Source organism: Ammospiza caudacuta, chromosome 20, assembly GCF_027887145.1.
Source record: "Ammospiza caudacuta isolate bAmmCau1 chromosome 20, bAmmCau1.pri, whole genome shotgun sequence".
Classification (NCBI taxonomy): Eukaryota; Metazoa; Chordata; class Aves; order Passeriformes; family Passerellidae; genus Ammospiza; species Ammospiza caudacuta.
In genome coordinates, this window is record NC_080612.1 from 7,422,073 (window position 1) to 7,439,742 (window position 17,670).

Genomic DNA, 17,670 nt, shown 5'->3' on the forward strand with positions numbered 1-17,670 from the left:
TAGTGATAAAATGGTTATAAAAATAGTAATACAATTAGAGTGATAGTAATTTGGACAATTTGAATTAGGACAATATTAGACAATAAAAACAAAGAGTTACGGATGTCCGGCTACCTTTTCTGGGCAGCACAAGCCTGAAAAAGGACACAGTAAACAGAGGATTAACCCTTAAAAACAACAGCCTGTTGCATATTGATACACCTCATACATGACGCATAAATCCCATTCAAATACAGGATTCTGTCTGGTTGTCATGCCTGAGGGTCAGCTCAGCCAGGGAGACTTTTTCGCATTTATTGGAACCGCTCGGTTTCCCCTGCGTCCCAGATCGGAGGGAAAAAACGTGAGGAAAAACCCATTTTCCTTTTGGAAAAGCCCATTTTCCTGCTGGAGATGCCCATTTTCCTTTTGTAAAACCCATTTTCCTTTTGGAAAGCCCATTTTCCTTTTGGAAAGCCCATTTTCCTGCTGAAAAAGCCCAATTTTCTCTCTGGATTCCGGCGGGGCGGGCGCGGCGCTGTGAGGGGACCCCGCCGGGCTCGCGGCGGCCGCCAGGGGGCGCCGTGCCACGCCCCCCCCCCCCCCCCCCCCCACCCCCGCCCAGGCCTGACGTGACGTCGTCGCGAGGCGCCACGTCCGGCGCGAGCGGCGAAGGGGCGTGGCCAGCGCGGGGGGAATGGGGAGGGGGTTGTGGCGCGCCCGCCCGGCCGACCAATGAGCGGCGCGCGCGCGTGCGCGGCCGGCCAATGAGAATCGCGCGCGTGCGCGGGGCGGGGCCGCGCCGGGCGCGCGTCGCGGGCTGAGGCGGAGGGACGGGACCAAGATGGCGGCGCCCGTCCTGCTGCGGGTGTCGGTGCCGCGCTGGGAGCGGGTGGCGCGGTCCGCCGTGTGCGCCGCCGGCATCCTGCTGTCCCTGTACGCCTGCCACCTGGAGCGCGAGAAGGGCCGCGACAGTCACTACCAGGCCCTGTGCGACCTCAGCGAGCGGGTGCGCTGCTCCGCCGCCATCACCTCCAGGTGAGGCGCGGGTGGGAGCCGCCGCCGCCCCCGCGGGGGGAAGGGGCCGAGGGCTGCGGGAGCGCTGGGGACGGGTCCCGGAGCGCTGCCTCCGGTGCCTCGGGGCGTGCTGGTGGCCGGGCCGGTGCTCGGAGGGGCTGCGGGCCGGGCGGGGGCGCGGAGGGGCCGGGGCAGGCGGGGACGGGGCAGCGCTCCCGGTGTGGGGCAGCCCCGGGGCTGGGGGGCCGCTGTGGGAACGGGGATTTTCGGGATCGCTACGGCCGCAGGGTGAGGCTCCCGCAATTGCTGTGTTGTAATCAGTGGCAATTAGGTGGAGTGACAGGCGTTTCAGTGGCAAAAGCCGGGCGGAGTGGAGTGCTGTGTGTGTGAGCAGTGGGTAAGGACAGCATAAACAAGTGCGATTGCGGGTGGCTCGCTTTGTTAGCGTGAATTGCAGTATCTGTGTTGCGTTCGCATTGGGACGAATCCTGGCAGCACAGGAGATGCTTTGGTGATCCAGAGGAAGTGCTTCATTCAAGGGAGGCTCGGATGCCTCTGCAGCACAAGCCCAGTCCAAATCCTGACTTATTTTGCAGATGTCCAGCCAGTTCAGCAGTTGTTTTCTAAAGGCCAAGGGCTCTTATTTCTGTCAGGAGAGTCATTGTATAAATCTCGTTCTTAAGCAAATCCATGTATTAAATCCTTCCTCTTTGTTTTAATGACAATTTTGTTGCTATTGTCTTAGTGCTTTCAGTTGAATGCATAGTTGAGATTTCCTTTTTCCCCTCTCACTGTAACCTGTGCAAAAGCTGTCACAGTTTTTACAGAGGTACTGCTGTATCATCATAACAAGCCAGTTTGAGGGAGCATTCTCATCCTCTGTCAAGGTGGGAGCTGTGAAATTATTGAGGCAAAACATCCAGGGTGCTCTTTTGCCTAAATCCTCTTCTGTGGTGGCAGAAGTGAGATTGTGTGACAGAGATCTGTATCTCTGGCCACCTGATATTGTGGTTGAGAGAAGCCTTTAACTCTGCTTTTCTGTCTGCCTCAGGTCATGTTCAGTTTGTGAAGGTGCTTGTTCATCTCTCTGCTTGGAAAGCGGCCTGAAATGAGAAATTTGGCTCTAACTAGGGAGAAAACTTGAATAAACTCAAATAATATAAATTAAATTATGCTCAGGCTGCTGAGTCTCATCAGGCATTTAACTTTGCTCACAGATAAAAGGGTGAAAAGACAATAACAGAGACTGAAGCCTGTTCTTGTACAGAATTGCTCCTCCAACATCTTTTTGTTGTTGCAGCAAGTGCTGCTCTTGTGACAGGGAATGGGATGTCACAGTTTTGATGGGTGTTTACTGAACACTTGGCAGAAGGAAATTACCTAAAGATATAATTGGAATTATTTCTAATTATGGAACCGAGCTCGCTAATTACAGTGTTCATTAACAATGCTGCAGCTGACTCGTTGAGTAAGACCTGGGAATCCTTGGCTGGAGGAATTGTGGATGAGAATGTGAGGAGTTGGGGATGAAATGCTCTCAGATCTGCCAGCAGTTGCTAGGAGAACCATGCCTGGAGTGAAGCACTGCAAATGCCAGGAGAGCTCGTGATCGTGTGAGCAGGTGGTAAAAGGAGTTTGTGCAAAAGGAACGTGCAAGTTCTGCTCACTCCAACCATATTTGGAGAAGAATTTGCTTTCCAGGCTGTGCAGGACACAGAGGGGGAGTTCTGCTTTAAAAGTAATGCAGGAGGGCAAGGCATTAAAGTTGGAAAGAAATTAATCTTATTTTCCACATTCCCACAGCTCCCATCCACTGTTCTCTGTCAGTGTTCCTTGCTCCCACATCACCAAAGTTTCTCAGGAACTTCATTTCTAAAAGGAACTTTTAACCACATCTTAGATTTCACTGGGGTTGTAAAGTTTCAGTTTTGTGTTCCAGCTTTTTCCCAGGTAGTTCAGATTTAACCTCTACATATCTTTTCTCATTGAGCTGTTACAATGTCAGTCCAAAATTAATTGATTTGTTTCTATTTTGTGTCCCACCTTTTTCTCAGGTAATTCAGATTTAACTTCCACATTTCTCATTGAGCTGTTACACTGACAGTCAGAAATTAATTGATTAGCTAATTATTTGAGCCAACTCTGCATAGTTAACTGTATGAGAAACTTCTGTTCCTACTTTTAGATGGTTCCTTGGGTTATGTGACTTTTTATTTAAGCTGGAATTGCTGATGGAACTTGGAATGTTGCAATCTTCACATCTTGAGTTTTGACTCCAAGAGTGAGCTGAACTTTAACAAGCACTTAATGCTGTTAGGATTCATTTTAAATGCATAGAATAATTAGAATAAATTAGTTTATTCCTTCCTGAGCTGACTTTTTCTGGTATTTTGGGCGGAGTTTTTTTCACCAGCTGTTGGTATTTCCAAGTCTTGCTTTTAAGCCAGATCTGGCTTTGGTACAAGAGCAAGAACAGAAATGTAAAGAGTGCCAGCATGCAGAGGGAGGAGCGCAGAAAATCTCCTATCAGAGCCTGACTCATGCAGAAGGTTATGTTGGAGAGATCCCTGCCCAGTATCCCTTACCCAAAACATGAATGGTCAGCATATTTCAAATTTTTATCAAGGGGAAAGTTCAGGAAATAGTTTAAAAATAAAATTTGCTAAGGAGTGGCTGATAATGGCAGGTATTAGGGCAATACCTCCCTAATTGCTGTATTTATTTTAAATTGATTGCTGTCTGATAATTGAGAATTATTAAGGGTCAAGAATGACTTATTTATAAACTAGATAATAGTTTTCCACTGAAAAATATTTTTGGTCCTGCTGTATTTTCACAGTGGGAATTACAGTAATAAAACCCATTTCAAGTCCTACAGGTCATGCTCCAGCTTGAAATAAAATGTGACCTTTAAGTGGTAATGCAGAGACTCAGAGCCTTTGGCTTTGCTCTTTTCCATGCCCTGAGAGATTTTGGGATCTGCTAATCCATTTTTCCTTTGTGCCTTGATGAATTGGAGGATAAATGAGAGGTTTTGAATGACTTTAGCAGCCTGGCACGCATTAATGAATGCTGTGAGAGCCTCAAGACAGCAGCACAAATGAGCAAAGGGCACATGGGTATCTTTAGCAATATTTGCAGCTGCGTCACTGAAGGGGTTTGGCAATAGTCAATATTGATCTTTGCCTGATTGCTGAAGGAGTTCTAGAGTGAAAATAGCATTTTGAGAAGCTGCATGTCATTGGTGTTTCAGGAATTCCCTGTTCTGTTCATGGGCAGAGTTTTGGATTGGTGTCTTGTGTTTGAGACACTTTGGAAAGTTGTGGAAAATTCTGATGTGACAGAATGGTTTGGGTTGGAAGGGACCTTCAAGGTCATCTTGTCCCAACCCCTGCCATGGGTGGGGACACTTTCCTCTATAATAAAATTTCACATCCACTTTGTGTTTCTGTGGATGCACCAAAATATTCACCTGAAGATGCCTGTTACATGTGGGGTGTGTTGTGGGCAGCTCTGAAAGGGTGGCCTGTGACAGGTGCAGTGTTATTTTATAGTCCTGCCACATCCATAAATCACTTTAAACACTGAATTTACACCCTGTGTTCTGTTTGTGCTGCTGTGGAGCTGTTCCTCTGCAGAGTGGGTGTGAATTGCAGATAAAACTGCCCCGTGCTGGTTTCTCAGCAGAGCACACCTTGCTAGAACTGCTCTGGTGCATCTTTACAGGGATCAAAGTGACAAAAACAACCCCAATGTCCAAGGAAATGGGGCATGGAGAAAACTCCCTAAGCTGATGTTTAAACAGGTTCTGTTGTGGGACAGCTCCTGTAACTTCTTGTCTGTCAAGTTTGATTAATCTCATAAAAGAACATTATGTGAAAATTGTCATTCATATCTCTAGTAATGAATTCCTGATATCCCAGGAGTTATTTTCTTGCTGCACCTGCAAGCAAATATCCAGATATGTTTGAGGTTTTCAGCTGCAAGTGTTAGTGAGTGGTGTAAGGTGTTAGGAGATGAAAAAGGGATTCTGGATGCAGAATCCTGGATTCAGAAACCTCAGACAGGGTTTGCTGTCTGAGGGAAGCTTGGAAAATCTCTGCTTTGGAATTGGGCAGGGAGAAATTGGAGAAGCCAAATTCAGTGCAGTGTAGTGTTATTGTATGGTTCTGCCACATCCATAAATCACTTTAAACACTGAATTTACACCCCTTGTGTTCTGTTTGGTTGTTTGTGCTGCTGTAGAGCTCATTCCTCTGCAGAGTAGATGTGAATTGCTCTAAGAACTGCAGGTGAAACTGCCCCGTGCTGGTTTTCAACAGAGCACACCTTGCTAGAACTGCTCTGGTGCATCTTTACAGGGACCAAAGTGACAAAAACAACCCCAATCTCCAAGGAAATGGGGCATGGAGAAAACTCCCTGAGCTGATGTTTAAACAGGTTCCATTGTGGAACTTGTCTATCAAGTTTGCTTAATTCCAATTAAAGAATATTATCTAGCAGTTATTCATATTTATAGCTATAAATTCCTGATATCCCAGGAGTTTTTTTCTCATTGCTGCACCTGCAAGTAAATATCCAGATATGTTTGAGGTTTTCAGCTGCAAGTGTTAGTGACTGCTGTAAGGTGTTCTGAGATGAAAAAGGGATCCTGGATTCACTGGGTTTGTGGTCTGAGGGAAGCTTGGAAAATCTCTGGTTTGGAATTGGGCAGGGAGGAATTGGAGGAGCCAAATTGGTGCCACAGGGGAGGGGAAGGAAACCCAGAGCCACTGCTGAAGGGGAGCCCTGCCCTGGGAGCCAAAGGTTCTCTGTCCCTTGTCCCCAGCTGGGCTGGCACTGCAGGCAGGGCTGGGCTGGGAGCATCCAGAGCTGATTCCATGGGCTGCACAGGGGAGGGTGCCAGGGATGCTGGTAGGAACCAGCTTGGATTTTAAAGTTGCTCTTAAAGCTGCAGAACTCAAATATTTTGGGGTTTTTTCCATCTTTCTAGTAAGAAATTTATGTTTAATACTGATACAACACTTATTGACTGAGGCACATTTTTGTAAAACACAGCAGTGCCCCTGCTGTGGTAATCTTTTATTTTCCATCCTTACAGTGCTCACACAAATGTGTTAATTTTTGCTTTTCATAAATATATCATTTCCAGCTCGAGTGGAATTTCTAATAGGGCTAGGAATTATTCTGCCTGGTGCACAGGCAGTAAATTTAACAAAGTGCTTATAATTCAGACTTGGGCTTCATTTATGGTAGCTTAATAGAAAAGATTATTAAGGAAAGAATCAGTGCTGTTGGTTTATATCTTGAATAGCCAGAGCTTCTGTAAAGGCTGCTATAAAATAATTATATTTAATAATTATCCACTGTCTGCTTAATATTTTGCTGATCTAGAGGAGAAGAGAGTTTTTACAGACTCTATCTGAAGCAGAGCTGGAGGATATATAGAAGAAAACCTCCTTTGGTTATGCTAAATGCTGCTAATAGTTTTAAACATGAAATTTAGTGTATCAACACTTTTGAGCACTCCTGGCTAGTTTACAAATGGGAATTTTTAATCTTCTTTTTTGTGGCTTCTAATTGAAGGCTTTTACTTAATTTATTAAAACTGTTAAGAGTGGCCTTGAAGCCATGAATTAGATTTAATCCAAAATCCTCTGGTGAAGCTGGAAAGAAGTTGCAACCAAAGTTTCCTAACATTCTCCAGATCCTTTGACGTTTCTATGAGCTTTTCACTGAAGGCTGGGGTTGAGCTCTGCTCCCCTCTCAGAACTTTCATTCTGGACCAGAAATTGTCTCAGAAATCCAGTGGTGCTTAAGGAAATGTGCACGTCAATTATCAATTTTTATTTTTGATAAAATTAGATTTATTGTTTCCTCAAGGTTACAAAGTGGTAAGGGGTGCCTGCTGTTGATAACAAAATAATTCTCATGGGGTGAGAAATAATCCTGAAATGAGAGGAAGTTAACTACTGCTTAAGTAACCACTACTGCTACCCAAAACCACCCAAATTTGAGTTCTTTCCTTGCAGTTTGAGTATAAATCTTTGTTATTGTTTGCCCTTTTGCACCAAACCCAACAACTGAGAGAGAATTGTGTTGGCAAAGCTGCTGCTGCACAAATGCAGATTTGGGATCAGAGAAGCCTTTGAATAATCTGGTCCCCTGAGGGATTTGATTGCATTTCCAAGCAGTCCTTGGGGACACTGGAATGAAACCTGGGAATTTGTCCTTCTTTTAAGGCATGCTGGAGCTGTCCTGAGCCAGTGGGGTTCTTTCCATAGTAAAATGGAAATCCAGGGGTTGGTTCAGTTCTGGGCATAAAAACCAGGGGGTTTCCAGGTGAAATCCAGGGGATGGGGTTCTGCTCATCACCAGGGCTGGTGGTTGAGGTCAGAAATGCTCAGAAAACATTTGGGACACCCAGGAAAGGCTCAGGGGAGGCTGCCAAGGGTTGGTGCAGGTGAAACCCCAGTTCAGGAGTTTCAGCTGATCCTTAAGTGTAGCCAGGACATTTTATGGAAAATCCTTTCCTTAGGATTTTTCCTCCTGAGAAGCTGAGAGGCCACAGGAACAAAATGTAAACATTGATTATCTGCTGCTGGGGAATGCAACAGGTGCATCTGGGATTGGTCTCAAGTGGTTGTTTCTAATTAATGGCCAATCACAGTCAGCTGGCTCAGACAGAGAGCCTGAGCCACAAACCTTTGTTATCATTCTTTCCTTTTCTATTCTTAGCCAACCTTCTGATGAAATCCTTTCTTCTATTCTTTTAGTACAGTTTTAATGTAATATATATAATAAAATAATAAATCAAGCCTTCTGAAACATGGAGTCACATCCTCGTCTCTTCCCTCATCCTCAGACCCTGTGAGCATGGTCACAGTGATGTCTTGATGGTTGAGAGAAGTTCTCAAGGGCCAAGGGTCTGATGGGTTTATAAAAGGCTAATCCCCAATGTTAATGGTCCAGTCTTTTATTAATGAGGATGTAGGACAGGATCTAAACGTTCCTGATTTAGGGATAACCACTCATTGATAGGTTTGGGATCGTTTGTAATCAATCCTTAGGGCCTGGGTGTCCTGCAGCAACTGCTGTGAGAGATGAGAAACCAAGGTCCCCCTGATCTGAACCAGAGCCCTCATCCTCAGACCCCTGTGAGCACCATCACACTTAAGGACAGTGGAGGCCAAGGAAGGATCATTCTTGGGAATTATCTTTGATAAAATTGTTCAAAACATCTGCAGGCAGCTGTGAGAGCTGGGGTGGCTACAGAAACACTCCAGCATTTCCTCCAGGGGGACGCTGCTCCAGCTCCTGGCTAAACAAACACTTTCTGCTTGCTTTGTTTGACTTGGTGGGTTTGGCAGGATTGGAGTTCTGCTGCTTTTGGAGCCAGTGCTGAGAGCTCAGAACTTGGAACTTGTTAAACTGGAAGGGTGTTTGCTTGTCCTCTAAAATGTTTGAGATGCTGGTGGACTAAATGAGGTTCTTGTGTTCCCTTTTAGCATTTTCTCTGCTAAATTATGTTAAAATGTTTCAAGTTTGTCCTGTTTTGGAACACAGAGGATGTTCATAATTGTGCAAAAGAGATTGAAATGATTTTAGTGATGTAAAAGTGTCAGATTTTATTGGAGGTACATCACTTGTGAAGCACAGTGACTTCAATCCTTTTTGTCTTCCTGTTAAGAAGTAACAATTGCACACAAATACTGCTTCAAATTTCTGAAAATGCAACATTGCTGAGCTTTGTGAAGGACCTCAAACCAAAAGGGGCATTGTTTAGAGGGTGGATAATAAAATTTCAAAACCTCCTTTTGATAAAAGAGGACTGAAAATCAACGCAGTGTTCAATTGCAGATGTTGGGAAAGGAGATGAATCATTTAATTTTCAGTTTCTTGAATCACTTTTTAACATTTTAGAGAACATTGAGAGTGGTACATGGAGATAGGGAGGGAAACAGTTACAAAGATGTCTTAAAAGTTTGTTCCTTGTAATTAGCTGAGATTGCTTTTGATTTTTAATAGCAGTGAAACTGGGCTGTGGTGAGAGTGGGTTTGGCCCCTGAGTGTGTCAGAGCTCTGAGTCACCTCGGGTGACAGCGACCTGGATCTCAGCACGGAGCTCCTGCTCCTCAGGGATGGAGCACCAGGCAGAGGCAGGACAAGCAGCAGAAATCAGGCTCTGCTTTTATCCTGCTCTGCAAGCAGCTCTGTACATCCTGCAGGTCATTTTGTTTACATTCCGTACCAAAAAAATAATAATGCAAATGATAACACTTCTTCTAATTTTTTTTTTTTTTTGTAAAATGCAGGTTACATTAAATACTTCTGAGTTGTTGTTGTTTTTTGGTGGTTTTTTTTGCTTATCTTGCTATTAGGACTTTCTTCTTGCTATTTGTTTGCCATATTTTTTTAGACTTTGAAGTTTTCATCACTCAGGCAATTCACACCTGAGTCTGGTGAGAAAATGAACATTCTCTACTCAGTTTTCATCCTTCCTCCACTTGCTGGCAGAAGTTCCTGGTTCATTGTGAGTTTTACAATGTTAATAAAATTAGGAGACAATTTAGACTTTTCAGCAGGGAAATGAGATGGGAATGGGAATATACAAAGTAAATCTATAAAGTCTAAATACTTTGCTTTTCATTTGATGCAGAACACTTGCTCCCACTCCCAAACCTTATAAGGCTGGGAAAAGTGTTCTGTGCTAAAGCCCAGGCTGCTGAGCTGGCTCCAAGTGTGTGGAATAAGATGTGAGATTAGACCTGAACTCCATGGGCTGAAATTTAATACTTGATGTCCTCAAAGCTGCTACAAGGCCAACAAGACACTTAATGAACTCCTGCATGTGGAAAAAGCTTTCCCTGTGCTCTGACCTTGCAGCTCTGCACAGATCACTGCAGGACTCTGACTCTGGGAAGGGCTGGGACTCATCATCCCTCCTCTGGCAACATTTGATTATTGTCCTGCAGGGGCAGGGTCTGTAAGAGTCATTTCTGATATTTCAAGTTCTGTAAAATGCCTTTTCTGATATTATAAGTCCTGTAAAATGCCATTTCTGATACTATAAGTTCTGTAAAATGCCTTTTCTGATATTATAAGTCCTGTAAAATGCCATTTCTGATATTTTAAGCTGCTCTCAGACAGATGTCAGGATGTGAGAGCACTCAGGTAGGGCTGGATTCAGCATCCTGCACTTGGTTGGAGTTGGGCTGATGCTGAACCTTTGCCTGCTTTGGGTTGTGCAAGAAAACCTGAATGTGTTCAAATCATTTTAATGTCACCCTGACATGAATTCTCAACAATAAACTGAACTTGGGCATGGCAGGCTGAAGCATCTATAAATGTAATAATATAGAAAAATAAATAGAAACTATTAAATGTAGAAAGTAGTAGTTTTATATACTACACCATGTAGCATATACTAAACTACATAGTATATACTATACTATGTAGTTTTAGTAGTATATACTACTAAAGTATATATACTAAAGTAGTTTTATATACTACTATGATAATTTCTTTAAGTATTTGTGTGGCTCTTTAATTCAGCCTTTGGAATTTGGACACCACAAGACAATTGTTACATGTGCTGTGACCATCAGGAAGGCTAAAAAATTAACATTTCTCACTTAAAATCCAGATAACCTTTGAGGTGTGGGAGGAAATCTCACCATAATTGAGATTTTTTTTGTATTTCTTTGTAACTTCCACAGCCCCAGAGCTGCCCTGGGGTGAGATCAGAGATCCAGGCAGCTCTGCTCTGCTTTTCCTGGCAGCTCTGGGATGCTGAGGCTCTGTCCCCTGGAACAGCATTGGCTGTGCTGCCTTGAAGCTTAATATTGGCACAAAAGTTTCGCTTTTAAAGATTTGAGACCAAACTAGCTGAAAGTGTTTAATTTTTAACTGTTTGTACAGTAAATCTGCTTTCTAAGAACTGGGACCTGCTGGGTTTCTTGGGGAGAAGAGCACAAGAGTATTAATAGTAAATTCCAACTTAGTCTGCAATTAAAATAATGAGATTTGCACAGATGGCTGTGAGACTAGAAAGTCTTAAATTATCCTCATTGTGGTGCCTCTTTCTGTGAGAAAACTGTTTTGATGTGGGGTGAGTGACACCAGCACCATTCCTGCCATGAGCAGGGACACACCTGAGCTGGGACAGGAAATTCCTAAAACTGCACTTTCCTTGGAGTTTCTGCTGCTGCAGGATGAGGATTGGCACTTTTTTACCTTGCTAATGTGAAGCAAACCTTTCATTTGTTTGCTTGGCTTGATGCTCCAAAAATCTGCTGGCAGATATCCCAGTGTGCTCCTGTGAGTTAAATTACCTCAGAGTAACAAAATAACTTCATATTTTCAAGTGACACTAATAAATAGGGTTCTCACTTTGCTTTTCCAAATAATGGCATGATCTGCCTTAGGGCATGGAATTAATGGTGTCTGGCACAAACACAATTGCTAATTTAATCTTTCCTCCTCCTTTTGTAGGGCTTGTGCTGCTTTCTGCCTCATCACTGCAAAGTTGAAAGTCACTTTGTAGGGATTTCAGGTGCTGGTTCAAAGTGTCACCCTGTGCAAGAGCTCCCACAAACAAGGGCTGGGGATCTTGTGATGGTGCCATGCTCAGCTCGTGTGCTTGACAGATTTGGGTTCCTCCTGAGGTGCAGATTTATGTCCTGATTCTTCTCCTGCTCTGATGCAGACAAAGGGAGTGGAACAAATCCTTGCCTCAGCTTTGTAGTGACCTTGTGTCCAATTGACTGTGGTGCATCTCTTCATGAAAATCCTTTCCTTAGGATTTTTCCTGCTGAGAAGCTGAGAGGCCTCAGGAACAAAATATAAATAATGAATATCTGCTGCTGTGGAATGCAACAGGTGCATCTGTGATTGGTCTCATGTGGTTGTTTCTAATTAATGGCCAATCACAGTCAGCTGGCTCAGACTCTCTGAGCCACAAACCTTTGTTATTCATTCCTTTCTGTTCTTAGCCAGCCTTCTGAGAGGAAACCTTTTCTTCTGTTCTTTTAGTATAGTTTTAATGTAATATATATCATAAAATAATAAATCAGCCTTGTGAAACATGGAGTCAGATCCTCATCTCTTCCCTCATCATAAGACCCCTGTGAATGCTGCCACAGTGCAGAGAGCTGCTAAAGCTGTCACTGGGGGAAGGAAATGTTTGTGTGACAAAACAGCTCCAAACTCCAGCCCTGGCAAGCAGAGCTGGTGCTCAGTGAATTTCCCTCAGCAGTTCCTGGTGTGTCAAACAACTTCAGTCAGCAAGGTGTGCTATAAAGCTGTGCCCAGTGCTCCCCCTGTTGCTGCTTGTTTTTCCAGGAGAACACCACATAAATCATGTCAGAATTTGTGTTCTTTTCTTTCCCCAGGAGCCCTGAAGTGGAAATGCTGCTGGAAAGCAGGAGGTGGGCAAATCAGAGTTAATTAGTTTCCCTGTTTTACAGATGGGGTCGAGGATTTGGTCTCTTGGGTTCCATCTTTGGGAAGAACAGTGCAATAAATCAGTCCAACAGTGTTTTTGGCCTGGTGTTTTATATACTACAAATGCTACTTGGTAAGTATTCATTCACTTCAGAGCCTCCAAGCAGGGCTGTGGGGATGGAGGAGGAGAGCAATATCCATTGCACAATCTGCAGGAAACCAGATAAATGCTTCTGATTTTATATCTTGGGGTTTTTTTTAGCAGCACTCTAATGATACATCTGTCCAAAGGGCTTAAAACCCAACTGATAACAAGAGTAATTGCATTTTCTCCTGATATGCTATTAATAATCCAAGTGTGAAGACAGTTTCTGTGCTGGTATTTTCACTCCAGTAAATTTGGCATTGGATTGCATGGTGGGAAAGAGAGGGAATAAAAATGGAATGGGCAAGTTTTGGAGGAGTAATGGAGAGAGCAGGCAAAAAAGTGCATGAAATATAATTTTATATATTTCTTAGTAACTCTGTGCTTTGCTACAAAGTTGTTAATCCTGACAGAAATAACCTGACCACGAATTTTCCTATAACTCAGGAATATGAGGATGGTTAATCCTACACACACTCCTTATCCTAGGGCTGTCAGACAGAGCCTTAGATACTCCTCTCCAAATACCCAGATGGCATTTTAATCAGAATTTTGTGTAACTTTTGCTGAGTGGCTCAGTTTGAATTGAGTTTTGCTCCTCTCCAAATACCCAGGTGCTATTTTAACCAAAATTTTGTGTAACTCTTGCTGTGTAGCTGAGTTTGAATTCAGTTTTGCTCCTCTCCAAATACCCAGGTGCTATTTTAACCAAAATTTTGTGTAGCTCTTGCTGAGTGGCTCAGTTTGAATTGAGTTTTGCTCCTCTCCAAATACCCAGGTGCTATTTTAACCAAAATTTTGTGTAACTCTTGCTGAGTGGCTCAGTTTGAATTCAGTTTTGCTCCTCTCCAAATACCCAGAAAGCATTTTAATCAGAATTTTGTGTAACTCTTGCTAAGGGGCTGAGTTTGAATTGAGTTTTGCTCCTCTCCAAATACCCAGAAAGCATTTTAATCAGAATTTTGTGTAGCTCTTGCTGAGGGGCTCAGTTTGAATTGAGTTTTGCTCTGTGTGGAGAGGGGTGAGTAACTTTGTCTCTCTTGTTGCAGGTATGACAGCAAGTGCAGTAGCAGCTCTAATCCTCATGACATCCTCCATAGTGTCTGTAGTAGGGTCCCTGTACTTGGCATACATTCTGTACTTCGTGCTGAAGGAATTTTGCATTGTCTGCGTGCTCACATATTTGCTGAACTTCATTCTCTTTATCATCAACTACAAACGACTAGTTTATTTGAACGAGGCCTGGAAGAGGCAACTCCAACCCAAACAGGAATAACCCCTGCTGGAACTTTTGACTGACAGTCTGAAGACCCAACTTCCATTAAGTTTATTTTGCAGTAATTTTTTTATTCTCCATATCAGACACTTTTTGCCCCCCCTCTTTTTCCCCCCCCCACGAGAATCATAATGGAAATTTTGAATGATAAATTTCAAGGGGCCCCAGATAATTTCTCTGTGCTAATCTTCAGTTTCAATGTGGTTATGAAAGAAAGCTCTATAACAATCAAAGACAAGCTTTAACTTTACTTTGAAGGAGTTTTAGCCACAGCAAAACCTAGACTCTCTCTCTTCCCCCTCCACTTGTGAAGTGGGTAACACTTGCTATAAAATATCCTGTATATAAATTCAGGTATAACAAGATGTGATCATGACATGAAATATTCTAGACTAGCATCACCATATTTAATGTTGCCATGTTTACAGTAAGTGTATTTTTTTCTCTTTTTTTTTTTCTTTTTTGTTTTTTTTTTTTTTTTTTTTTTTTTTTTTTAGCTGATGGACTTAGATTTGACTAGGACTTATACTGTAAATAAAATTAGAACTCTTGGTTTCATTCCTGGAGAACTCACTGTCCCATGGGTTTGGTTAGGAGCTGTCAGAGGGTTCAGCTCAGAGTCGACTGACACGATGGAAGAAGTGACCTCTAAAGAACATGGAGTTGCTGCTCTCACTGTTGTGCTTTCACAAGAATGATGCTTGGGGTTGGTTCCATTTTTCCTTTTTTTTTTTCCCTTTTTTTTTTTTTTTTTTTTTTTTTTTCTCCAGTAACGAAAATGGAATTAAAGCTGAAACCTGAAGTATGTTGATTAAACGACAACCTCATTAATTTCTGTACAGAACAAAAATAGCTTCATGTGGTCAATGAAAAGCTGATTTGCAGATTGGGGGTTGGATGAAGTGTTCTTTGAAAGGACTCCATTTCCAAGCAGAGCTGTTCCATTTGAAGCTGTGCTCAGCCAGCCAGTGTTACTAATGTTTGATGTTCTGTGAATGCTGCAGTATAGAATTGCAATTTGCAGTGGAAACCACTGAGTGAGCAGGATAACCAAGCAGTGCACTGAAAAAGCAGTTCCTTAATTGATCTTGGGCAGGATCTTTGCTTTGTGCTATATTGGGAAATGAACTTTAGGCCTGACACACACAGAGAAGATCTCTTGGAAGGGCAACCTGTTTAATGGGATAAGTAAGTCAATGTGCTCCTGAAAATGAAATGTGATATAGTGCTATCATTGCTCTTTCTAAGAACTAATTGGGGAAAAAAAATACTAAACTGCAGATTTAAACAAAGGAACAAAATTGTACACGTTGTTTCTGCACTCAGTATTCTAAGGCTGAATGTTAAAAGTGCCTTCTGTCTTCAAATCTTAAACCAAATACTTTGTGTTGAACTTGGCAGGCAGAAGTGTCCTTGCTTTAAAAATGAACAAACAAAATTCTCAGCAAACTTGCTGGGGATAGAAGAGTATTAAGAGATCTGGTTTTAGTTTTTAGACTGAGAAGTGGTAGCAGTATTGTTTTCAGTTTAATTTAAAAGGTTGATGTGATTTGGAAAAGTGAAATATTTGTGTTTCAGACTGTGTGACACCAAAATGTGTGGGTTCAGCTACTTTCTGTAATTGGTGCTGTGCTGCTTTTTGCCCTTGTCAGTTCAAAATATGAACAATTCCAACTGCATACCCATTTATTTAAAGAATAATTTAACTCCTTTTAGCATTTTCATTCTCAAACACGAATGTCAGAGAGACACTTCCATTGTAAGTGATTTTAAACACTAAGGATAAACTTGACTGTGAAACAAGCAGTGTTTCCATAGAGCAAAACAAGGTTGGAGATCAAATTCACAAAATTAATACTGAAATTACTACTGAAGTAATTCTGGTTTGCACCAAGGGTGGAGGTGGAAACTGCTTTTCTGTACAGAGTTGTGTGGTGTGAGTAACATCTGTTGCATGTAACACTAAATGACTTGTCCCTGTCTGACAGTTTTAGCCAACAATCCATTAAATGAGTTTTGTATTGACCAGAGTATAGTTAAAGCTTGTCTTGATGTTTAGTTCTGTCTCTCAAATGCCTTCCACTTTGATATTAAGGGGAATGAATGATGTTGAATTGGTCCCTCAAGGCTTGGCTCTGTTCTCTCCCAAGCCCTGAGGCAGTAGCAGTGTTTAATGTGTTGTATAGATTTTATCTCAGTGCATTCCTGTGATCTACACTAAAGATCTTTTTTTCATCCAAGGAAGAGGTGAACATGTGCTGCCTCGAAGTTGCTCCTGTCTCAGAGCAAGCAGCCATGGAGACAAGTAGACAAGTCTAATCCATGAGTACTTGGTCCAATTCTGGGAAAAAAAGAGGAAAAAAAAGCCCCATCAGCTGAAAGTATTGGTGTTGACTTAACTTCACTGTGTCTTGTGCTTGTTTGTGTGGGCATAGTCTGTTGATTCAGTTTGTTTAGTAAAAATGTTTAGGGCCAGATTTTCAGCAGTCCTTGTTAGTGTGCACATGGGAGCAAATGGGGCTGGAGTTTGGGCTCTGGGAGGATTTGCAGCCACACTTTTTGTGCACAGCTTTGCAAATCTGATCCTTAATTGTGAACTCTCTTGTCTTGTGTGCTTCCCTTGCAGTTCCTTTTTACTGGGAGTGATTTGCTAGAAATGGGCCCTGATTTCTTCTCTTTCTCTCTCGTGCTTCAGAAATGCAGTTGGCCTGAATAAAGGGCAGAATGATCTTAGCAGGAGAAATTTGGACCTTTTTGCTTCCAGTTCTTTTGACTCTTTCCTTGCTGCTCCCAATGATAGAAACAGCATTTTCCTTCCAGTGAAATGGGTTGTGATTGAAATCACGAGTGCAGCTGTGCCTCCCTGCCTGCCCCAGCCAAAATGTGGTGGCAAATGTGTGCTTGATACTGGTTTTGTCCTTCCAAATCCAAAGGCAAATCCTAAAATTTCTCCAGGGTGCAGGAGTCTGGGTAAAGGCAGGTAAATTATATTTGGGCTGGCAAGGGACAGGGGGGGTTACAGAAATCCTTGTGGTTTCAGCACTCAGGAGAATGGAAGGGATAAAATTCACAGTTTCCAAACAGAGGTTCTGAATCTGGGCTCTTCCTGCCCCTCTTTGGCTCTCTCAGAATCCCAAAATTCCTTCAGGATCATGGAATATTCTGAGTTGGAAATTTCACAGTGAGGGGCAGATTGGAAAGGCAACAAAACCTCATCCCAACCCTGCTTAGGAATTAACCATTCCTGAAATCCTCTTACTGTAAGGTACTTGCTACTCTTTAAGGCCAGGGAGGAAATGAATATTCCTGGAAATTTCTCCCAGTGAAACCTTTGTGAGGCCAATGAAACATTGCTGAGCACCTTTGGGATCTGCACTGACAGCAGATCTCTGCTGAGGAGGTTTCTGGATGCTGGGGTTGGCATTTTTGTGCTGCTGTGGTCTCAGGAGGTTGGTGAGGTGCTTCAGGCAGTTCTGCTCCTCATTTATGTGGGCTGAGATCAGAGCTTGGCTTTAAATGCTGTTTAAACTGGTCCAAAAAAGATCTGAAGTATTCTGTTACCACAAAACTGTGTTAAGCATGGCCTAAATATTATTAGGTGTTTGTTCTGTATAGTCTGTTCCATCAACTATTTATTCCCAGTGCTTTCAAATCCAACACCCATTTAAAAAGGAGTCATTGGGCAGATGTTCCTTTTCTCAATATAGGCTGAGAGATTCTCTACTGGAGGTTTAGGATTCAATTTTGCTAACAGGTAAAAAAACCATGTAAATATGTACGAATTCTATTTGTTGCACATAACTTTTTT

General features: G+C 42.7%; 1 protein-coding gene across 1 annotated transcript; it reads left to right on the forward strand.

Moving 5' to 3' along the window:
- The first annotated feature begins 818 nt into the window (after positions 1-818).
- VKORC1L1 (vitamin K epoxide reductase complex subunit 1 like 1) lies at positions 819-14,288 on the forward strand. The gene is made up of 3 exons (XM_058817946.1): positions 819-1,017; positions 12,465-12,574; positions 13,636-14,288. The coding sequence occupies exons 1-3, from the start codon at positions 824-826 to the stop codon at positions 13,860-13,862; spliced, it is 531 nt and encodes a 176-aa protein (XP_058673929.1). The 5' UTR covers positions 819-823; the 3' UTR covers positions 13,863-14,288.
- Positions 14,289-17,670: the final 3,382 nt, after the last annotated feature.

Bases quoted from the DNA above. Each gene is read 5' to 3' on its own strand.
- VKORC1L1 (XM_058817946.1), top strand. From the start codon at position 824: ATGGCGGCGCCCGTCCTGCTGCGGGTGTCGGTGCCGCGCTGGGAGCGG. The intron at 1,018-12,464 runs GTGAGGCGCGGG...CCTGTTTTACAG, and splicing joins TCCGCCGCCATCACCTCCAG to ATGGGGTCGAGGATTTGGTC. The intron at 12,575-13,635 runs GTAAGTATTCAT...CTCTTGTTGCAG, and splicing joins TATACTACAAATGCTACTTG to GTATGACAGCAAGTGCAGTA.